Source organism: Cyphomyrmex costatus, unplaced genomic scaffold, assembly GCF_001594065.2.
Source record: "Cyphomyrmex costatus isolate MS0001 unplaced genomic scaffold, Ccosl1.0 scaffold33, whole genome shotgun sequence".
Lineage (NCBI taxonomy): Eukaryota > Metazoa > Arthropoda > Insecta > Hymenoptera > Formicidae > Cyphomyrmex > Cyphomyrmex costatus.
The window spans coordinates 1,129,828-1,139,351 of NW_017277450.1; the positions used below are offsets into that span (position 1 = coordinate 1,129,828).

The following is a 9,524-nucleotide window of genomic DNA, read 5'->3' on the forward strand; positions in this document are numbered from 1 at the left end:
ACTAATCATGAACTAATAGTATTTGAACTATTAATTATTAATTAACGTTAAGTATACACAACATACATATATGTATATATATATATATATAGAGAGAGATATATATATATATTTGTACGATTTCACTCACCCTGCACGAGTAGCAGCGAGGAAGAGTGGTAGAGTTGAGGGGGCTCTGGAGGATACGAGTGGAGGATACGAAAATGATGGTCTTTTGACAGTTTCGCTTTAGTCTTTCGCGTTCCTCCTCGTTCTACCGATTTTCATCTCTCTTTCTTTCTCGACCAAGGACGAAAACAATTTTGAGTCTATTTGAGCCAGGCCGAGAAGAATTAAAAAGCACCAACATCGCGTTACCTTTCCCTCTTATCTTTCGACGCATCGCATAATGTAGAAAATTGAAAGAGAAGATATATATATATATATACACGCGCGCGCGCGAACCGAACGTTTGTTCGCAACAGCGAGGATCGCGAAATCGGAAACTATCCTGCGGCCCTAGAGGAGTTTCAAATCCCTAGGCGTGTCAGGCTCAATCACTCGACAAAATCTGATGAAATGCGCGTCAGGCTTTCTCTTTCAGTCTCTATCGACGCGCGCGCGAGTTTCAAGATAAATTATCTAATGCTTTCATAATTCCGTGAACATTTCGTATTATTTATAAATTCACGCGACGCGGACGGTCGCAGCCATCCGAGCGCCGCCGTTGTCGTCTCCGTTAAGGGAAACACTTACATAACCATCGACCGATGTGATCGTCCGTAACAGTCACTACAACCCCTCGACGAACTTGGAGAGTTGGTCCTGTGGCGTCATCGGCGTTACCTCGTTGGCGTCTGCACCGCCATTCGTGGGCGCCGGCGCCGGCGAGGGATGATGAGGCATAGTGGCGGGATGGCCGGTGGGTGCACCTGGACCGCCACCCAGCTGCGACAGCATCATCTCGCTAGGACCGCCGCCGAGCTCGTGGGCCGGCGAATGTGTCGGCGTGCCATGAGGCGGATGATGATGCGGTGATGGCACCGGACCCGATCGCGGTGACGGTACCGGTTGATTACGAGGGGAAGGGACAGGTCGCGGCGAGGGGTTGGGCTGCGGAGATCGGATGGGCGGTGGCGAACGGACTGACTGCATCAACTGTTGTTGCACGGAGATCCCCGGCGGACCCATGACGCCTTGCGGCGAGGGCACGGGCGGCGGAGTAGGTTTCAGACCTGGCTGACCGTAGCCCTGTTCGTTGAAACCGCCGTAACCTAGGGAGTTGGGCAAGTTTTGGTGTCGAGAAAACACGCTACGTACTACAGCCCCACTGTTTCCTAAGTAATTACGATGGGTCATGTAATTACCAAGAAGCGGCCGTATAGGTCGCTGTTGACCGTATGGTGGCGCCGGAGGTTGAGTGAACGGCTGCTGCTGCTGCTGCTGCTGCTGCTGCTGCTGCTGCTGTTGCTGCTGCTGCTGTTGAGCCACCTGCTGTTGCCTCTGCTGCATCACCAGCATCTGTTGTTTGTACCATTGCGACTGTGCTTGCACCGGCTGTTGTTGTTGCGCCTGCTGAGTCAACATCTGTATCTGCAGTCTACCCTGTTGTTGTTGTTGCTGCGCCTGCTGCTGCGGTTGCTGCTGCTGCGGCTGCTGTTGTTGAGACATCATATGCTGCAAACCAGGTTGTTGTTGGGGTTGATTAGGGCCCAATGGGCCACCGACTCCCCCACCATGCTGACCAGGTTGTTGCTGATGGACAAGCGCCTTTTTATTAAGAAGATCAGTAGTCAAATCTGCGCGTAACAATAGATGTATGATATTTTTTCAAATGTTAATTAACTCACTCGTTGCTTGATGAAGGCGGCCATTAACGGTGGATTGCTCTTGAGTATTTGGAGTATCTGATTCTGCTGGTCGGGCGTGTGCGGGCTTCTTAGAGTTTGCATCAACTGTTGCAGAGCGTGCTTGTGCATAGTACTTGCCTGCGGTCCGACCTGTCCGACAGGTCCGATCACGCCCGGTTGCCGTGCCATTTGCGCACCCATCCCCATTCCCGGTTGAGCCTGATGCTGTTGCTGCTGCTGCTGTTGTTGCATCAACTGTTGTGGTGTCTGCTGTCGCGCCAAGTTGGGATTTTGTTGCATCACTGTATTCGGCTGGTATCTGCTAAAAAATAAAAGAACATGCTGATTCACAAATTCTCAGAAATCATGTTCTATTTCGATTTTTCGATTAAAATGCATTCGTTAAAGGTAATGGTAAAAATTAAAGTAAGAATTGAAGTAAGAATTAAGTAAGTGTAAAATATATGAATTTATAATAGATACCTCGCTGTCCATTGATCCATCGGGATGAGATGCGTGCCGCTAGGATTCGGCATCTGAACCGGCAACGGCCGTTGCATCTGAGGAGGCGGCATCACCCCGCCAGTTTGACCTCCTACACCGACACCCACACCAACACCACCGCCCGGTGTCACTTTGCCATAATTGATATGTGGTGCTTGTTGTCTCGCTGCCTCTTCCTGCACCTGCTTCACCACTTGTAGAACATGAGCAGGAGGAGTCTGCGTTCCGGGCTTTAATCCGATACCTGGTTGATGTGGTGTCGGCAAATTCGATGTGCTAACACCAGGTTTCATAGCGACTCCAGTCGTCATGCCAACGTTTGAGGTCTGTTGTCCGGCCTGCATTGCGGCTACAGGTCCGGTTGGTCTCGTATTCATCACAGCCATTCGCCTCCTACATGTGAATAAACGTGAATATTGACGAATGTTTTCGATGTATAAAAGTTTCATATATCTAAATAAATAGGCAGTAAGCTTTTATTTACGTTTAAAAGTAAATTGAAAGTAAAATAATTTATAACACTATTATTCAGAGAGCAAGTAATATTAAGAGTCAAGATATAAAGCTTACTAATAAATTAAAAATAGAGACAACATGCAAAAATATCCAAAAGAATTAAAATATATTCACTGATTTTAAATTAGATAGCACACACACGCACGCACTTTATAATTCGTTATTTAATAAAAATAGTTAAAGTAATATTTAAAAAAAGACAACATTTTTGCATTATAGTGTAATAATATACCGAGACACTACCGTGTCTCCAGATACATAAAGAGACAACTCTACTGACCTAAGCAACTGCGCTTGCTGTAATCGTTGTTGTAATTGTTGCTGTTTTATCTTGTGCTTTATGTTGGAGCAGAATGGAACAAGACACTTGGTCTCTTGGCAGTGTTTTGCATGATAACAACACAACGCAATTAACTGTTTACATATAGGACAACCGCCATTTGTCTTCCTCTTGCAGTTCTTCGTATGCATGACTACTCGCTTCATCTTCTGACAACTCGGTAGACGACAATTGGCATCTCTGCATTGGCAAGCATGCACCAATGACTGAATGCATCTCTGTATCGATAATTTCCTGGCCTCCTACATTGCAAAAATAAAAAAAGATGTATATGAGCATACTATAAGTTTTACTGTAATCACAACACAAATATTTTTAGAAAATAAGTTACCTGTGGATTAGTTTGTTTGGCATCGGCAGGCGAAGAGCCATCATCCAAATCAAAACCAAGTTTCTCCATTGGATGCGGGTGACCGTCTTTTTCTTTACAACTCACACATAAATCGAAATCCTATAATAAAATTAGAATTAATAAACGTAAAAGTTATAAAAAGAAACAGAAACCTTTTTTTTAAGTAATCTAATACGTACATCACAAACTGTACAATGGTATCTAGTCTCCACGTGACTTTTACAGTTGTTACACGTGTAAACAAACTTGTCTTGGCCTTGATTATGCAATTCGTACAGCATAGACATGGAACTGAATTTTGCTCTTCTAAGCGATGAAAATTCGTAATGCCTTTCTCTTGCCATTGTGAGAAACGCGTCACGACCATCCATCAAATCACAATTGATAACAGGATCGGGATCTTGAATAGGCTAAAAGGATTTAAATAAAAATTAATAATCGCATGCACCAAGCTTTCAGAGGAACAGAAATCTGTAAAACACAAAAAAAAACTTACTGCCAAACTGGCTGCACTTTGAGCGCTGTGCAACCTAATGACGAAGAACACCTCTTTGTGCTTTTCCATGGTAGCAAAGATTTTCGCGGAAAGATCATTGCCGGTTTGAGGAGTATTCGATTTCTTGCTATTTTTTCTTTGATTTGCTTTAGATTTGTTGGATTTCTTCGCCTTTTTCTGGCCCTTTTTCTTACCGTCTGGAGTTTCTGCGTCTTCAGATAGCGAAAATATCTAAAAAGATACGAGACCGAGAGGTATAAATATATGAGACAAGAAAGGCGATTATTGCATGCAAAAGAAGAGACATTTATTTTTTACAACTTACCGCGTTTGCCGCAGCAGCGGCTGCTTCCGCCGCTTCAGCTTGTTTACGTTTCTCTTCCTCTTCCTGATCTAGTTCTTTAATACTTTCTTCCAACACATTCGGCCAAAAGTCGCCCTCAAAATATGGTAGGTCCGCCGCGGACGAAAGCCTGTCTTCCATAGCTTGTTTTAAGATGTCCTGCATATAAATGTTTCATTTATATTTCTGTCTCAAAATACAGAAATACATGCGCAAATAGTCAAAAAGCAAAAAAAAATGTCGTCTGCTAATCCTATGCTCATTGCTATGTAAATGTAACAAGAACATTAGCTTTACTACAGACGTTTCTTTAAGTCTCGTTTGACACCGATACGATATCGCGACACGTAACGGAAACACATGAGACTAGATTTAAAAATCCATAAAATGCATTTATCTATTAACCTTGTAGTCGAGCACGATTCTTTCAACCATTCCTTTGTCCAACATTTTCTTGTACCACTCCTGCAATCTCTTAGGCTTTGGTATTTTTTGTTCTGCGGGATGGCAGTGGAAGATATAATCGTCCCCTTCGGAAGGTGGACAAGCCCAAATGTGAGCCATAGTGTATCTGTAATATATCACATTTTTCCTCTTTACATATATTTTTAATGTGTATGATATTCATATCTTAGATATAATATTAATTATATTTGTGTGTATCATGTGCTACATTATATATCCATTATAATTGATCTTTTTGCTTGAATAAACTTACCCAAGCTGTTTCGCGTAGTCGAGATATCCAAGAAGAATCTCGTGATATACAGCCGTTCGAAATTGTCTAGGCCGGAAGAAGTGAACAGAATCCAGATATGCGATGTAAACTCGTCTAGTGTTAGGCGGCGTACATTCGCTTCCGTACTCCTGCACATGCATACCGAAAAAACAGACGTCGGTGCCATCGACCTCTTCAAACGCGAACAATGCCTTCGCGCGGTATGGGAATTCGCCGGGCATGTCGCCATTCTCAACGAATCTACTTCGCATCCCGGGCTTGACCTCGACCACCTTGTCGCTGGATGCGACCACTCTGATCGCGACCTCACCAGCACCCGCTTCCTTCTTCTTCAGGAAATTATTCACGCGCGTTTCGATATACGTGCCGAGTTTCGTTACGGGCAATCGTTTGGCGTTGAACTTATTCTCTTTGCGTTTCTGTCCCTTCTTCTTTAAACAATTATCACAGGTAAATCTGTCAAAGAAAAAGTAATTTCTAAGTACACGAGATATTCTATAGCTTTTTTTATTGCCTGCTTTTCAAACTTGAAAACCAGGTAATAAACAACACGAACATATTTTATTTAATAGAGAGAAAATTTAATCCGTTAAATCTTTTCGCGGTTATAGTTTGATAGAATAAAATTGAATTATTTACCCTAATGGCCAGATTGCTTCCATGTGGAGCACACAAATTTGATGTACTCTCCTACCACAGTCCGTACAGGTTACAAAAGGCTCTAATTCTAAGTGATCATTCTTCATTTCCTGGAACTGTTCCTTCTTGATGGCACTATGAGGAACAAAGATGTCACATAGACCGTACGGATCGGAATAATGTTAACAAAGGTTACACGCATTAATCTATTGATATCACTTACGTTTGAGGCTGTGTTGGATCGTCTCCCAACGTCACTGTGTCACCAGGAATGTCGTTGAAACATTTCTGACAGAAGGTGTATCTGTCGGAAAGAAGACCAATTCCCTTTAGACCACTATTATATCGGCGCCGTGTGTGCGTTTTTATTATGTAAATTCGATGTACGACGACCAATTTATTCCAAATGTGTGTCCAAGTTTCGGCATATTGAGTTTCCGTTCAATTTCGGCAAGTATTTTTTTTTATATGTACAGTCAATTTTTTCGTAATTACACATGCATGCAATGGCCAATTGTTTCGGATCCGATTTCAGTTTCGAAAGACCGTGGAAAGGCATCGTTTGGGTTTTTTTTTTTCGATTACAGTTTTTTCCAAGTATCAAGTATTTCGCAGTAGAGTCGAAAAGAAGCAAGGTCGCAGGCAACACAAGAAGTAAGCGGCAAACAAGGATTTGTGTATGCGTGCGCAACCCATGGGCGAAGACATACAAAGAAGAGAACAGTGCCAATGTTAAAAAAATATCAATTTATACGTCATTTTCTAAATCCTAATCGCATATACTAAAAGGTTATGTAAAGCTATTTATTATCCAGCGATCAATAAACCTGTTCCTTATGCTGTAACTTTCTTCAAGTTTAGAACTTTAACGCTATATTTTACTCGTATAAAACGATACATATCCCTTAAGTATATGCACAACTATATTACACAAACTTTAAGTGCGTGAGTTTAATACAAAAGAAAATTCGTACACATAGCTTCGAAAAAGTGTAGTTCAGGGGACTGACCTGCTTTTGCATTTATTGTCAAAAGCAAGTTAATTAACCTGTCAATTTAATTTAGCGTATTCAGCGATAGGATACTTTTATATTAAAAGGATCTACAGAAGATGAATACGCGGGGATCACCGTTCTTCAAATGCCCTACAAGCATGGTTAGAGCCATATAGAACATTACTTAAAACGCAAGAGTCACTACTAGATGTTACAAAATACTGCAAACGTGTCCCCATTGTGCACGCTCTAATTACAGAATTGTTCAAACTGCTAATGTAACATAATACTTAAAATGCCATTTCTTACATGCTTAATCGATTTGGATTAATAAAAGTAATATAATAGATTAACTAAACTTCGATCTATAAAGTTAGAATACATCTATATGAAAATATTAATATTTGATAGATTCAGCATTAACATTTAATACAATATTAACATTTTAAGCATTAGTATCTTCAAATAACGTATTATCTCTCACGTCAACAATTCTACGCATTATAATTCAATATATACTTGAATGTAACTGTGCACTGACCTGTTTTGATAAGAATAATACTTTGCGTCCCTAGGAATCGTACAAAGCTGCTTGCCGTAACAACAGAGCACCTGCGGGTTGAATGTGTATTTTCTACCGCAACAATAACCTAATGCTTGCATCACGGGATCTATCTCCTGCTCGAACACTTCCGAGAGCTACGTTTGAAAAAAAGGAGAAAAGTAAATTACACTCGAATGTATAAATCATATTAGCAATAATGTCGTCGAATAAACGTTACCTTGGTGCAATATCTATAAACTCGAGAAGTCTTGCGATTATACAACCAAGCATTATCAAACATCATCCACACGTCGTCGACGTACTCCCACGGATCGCTGTACTTCTCCGTGTCGAGTTTTTTCTTGATCGTCGATAGATCCATTGGTTTCTTCACGATAGTCGGGTAATCCGGTATACCCAATGCTTGAGGATCTACCGGTTGTCGGAACGGAATACTCTCAGGATCTTGTCGATATAGTTTCTCCAATGTCGGCATCAATGCCTGACGCAATTCATCAGGCTTAAACAAGCACTTCTTCTTGTCAGTGGACGTGCCACTCGGTTGAATCGGTTCCGGCACTAAGGGTTTGATGTCAGAGGTGGTCGTGTCTTGACTGGACACGGGAGTCATACTTTCCTCTTTAATACCAGGTTCTTCTTTCACGGTCGCCTCATTCGAGCCCTCCTCCATTGGTTCGGTTTTCGGCTCGGTCTTGATGATAATATCATTGTTCACACTTTTACCGTCCATTCTGTGATTTTGCGACTCGTCTGGTGGTTCTTGTTTAATCTCCATCTTTATCTCCTCCTTGATGGAATCCAGTTTACCTTTGTTATTATTCATCGGCGGACTGGGTGAATTGTCACGATCCAGCGCTGCTGTAATGGCAGCCATTTGCGAAGACATGGATGTGCTGCGTGGAGTGTTCAGTGCTGCACGTTCTTGCGAGGTCATACCTTTGCCAAGACTCGCAAGGCCAGCTGGAGACGGTGTTGGGCCGGAATGAGGCGGCGTCTGATTCGATGCAGAAGAGACCGTTTGATTTGGTGTCATTAATGACGGTACAAGTGGTGTATTTGGTGTGGAGGTGGTTGACTGAGGTCCGTTAGTTGTACCCGTAGTCGTCACGGGTACGCCACCCGTTGGACTTGGTCCACTTGACGCAGGCGGTGGTATCGTCTGTGGTGTCGATGTTGCAATGCCATTGTCATTAGGCGTGGTAGCTGACAACGGTCGAGTTGGAAATTGTTGATTCGATTGTTGCTGCGGCTGTTGCTGCGGCTGCTGTGCACTTTGTTGCATGCCACTAAACGGTGATGGTGCTTGCGGAATCGACGTTGCTGGAGTACCAACTTGGCTAGGAGTACTCGTCGGTTGTGGTTGTTGCTGACTTTGCTGCTGCTGCTGCTGTTGCTGTTGTTGTTGCTGTTGTTGCGCAGCTTGAGCCTGGGCTTGCGCCAGTCTAACTTTCATGAGATCGGGAAATTGATGCTGGTTCTGAATAGGAGAACTGTTAGGTAAACCGGCACTCGTACCATTGGACGTTGGAAATTGACTAGTCGTCGCATTGTTAGATGCAGTAGTGGTTGTGAGATTAGCCTGAGACATTTGAGGTTGTCCAAATGGACTCAGTCCAGGATTAGGCACCATATTGGCGTTAGATGTAGATTGTCCATTTGGGCTAGGACCAGGAGGGCCAACCAGGATGCCTTGTTGTTGCTGTTGCTGTTGTTGCTGCTGCTGCTGTATTTGCTGCTGAGCTTGCACTTGTTGTTGCTGTTGGGCCTGCTGTTGTTGTTGCGCCTGCTGCTGCTGTGGGAACTGCATCCTATTATGCTGCTGGATGGCCATTGCTGGTATCGTTGCCAGTTGACCCATACTCGGTGAATGACTTCGTAAAGTAGGTGGTACTGTCCCGACAGGTTTCGATGCCCCTGGCATAACGGTACCTACATTTGGAGGCGCACATGGCCTTAATCCAGGGCCAGATGTACCCGGTGGCTGCGTTGGTTGTTGTTGCTGCTGTTGCTGCTGTGCTTGCAGCTGTTGTTGTTCCTTTCGTTTTTGTCGTTTTTCGTCTACGTTATTCGACAAATCGCGCTTAGTATAGGTATTTTGATACGTGTTAACTTAAAAAGAAAAAAGTTTGTTTCTTAACAGAATTGGTTAATTGAAATAGTATTTTATATACATATATATATATATATATATATATGTATGTATAAA

General features: G+C 42.8%; 1 protein-coding gene across 1 annotated transcript in view; it reads right to left on the reverse strand.

Moving 5' to 3' along the window:
- Window positions 1-643: 643 nt before the first annotated feature.
- Window positions 644-9,524, reverse strand: part of LOC108775851 (CREB-binding protein) — a 20,571-nt gene continuing 11,690 nt past the window's right edge. Inside the window, exons 11-25 of the mRNA XM_018542296.1 lie at window positions 7,536-9,376; window positions 7,295-7,452; window positions 5,982-6,062; window positions 5,759-5,893; window positions 5,099-5,575; window positions 4,786-4,951; window positions 4,363-4,539; window positions 4,038-4,268; window positions 3,721-3,951; window positions 3,521-3,640; window positions 3,130-3,431; window positions 2,313-2,726; window positions 1,830-2,151; window positions 1,347-1,749; window positions 644-1,253 (exon numbers count right to left, since the gene is read on the reverse strand). Of these exons, the coding sequence (XP_018397798.1) occupies window positions 772-1,253; window positions 1,347-1,749; window positions 1,830-2,151; window positions 2,313-2,726; window positions 3,130-3,431; window positions 3,521-3,640; window positions 3,721-3,951; window positions 4,038-4,268; window positions 4,363-4,539; window positions 4,786-4,951; window positions 5,099-5,575; window positions 5,759-5,893; window positions 5,982-6,062; window positions 7,295-7,452; window positions 7,536-9,376 (5,540 nt within the window). The 3' untranslated portion in view covers window positions 644-771. The remainder of the gene's footprint in view (window positions 1,254-1,346; window positions 1,750-1,829; window positions 2,152-2,312; window positions 2,727-3,129; window positions 3,432-3,520; window positions 3,641-3,720; window positions 3,952-4,037; window positions 4,269-4,362; window positions 4,540-4,785; window positions 4,952-5,098; window positions 5,576-5,758; window positions 5,894-5,981; window positions 6,063-7,294; window positions 7,453-7,535; window positions 9,377-9,524) is intronic.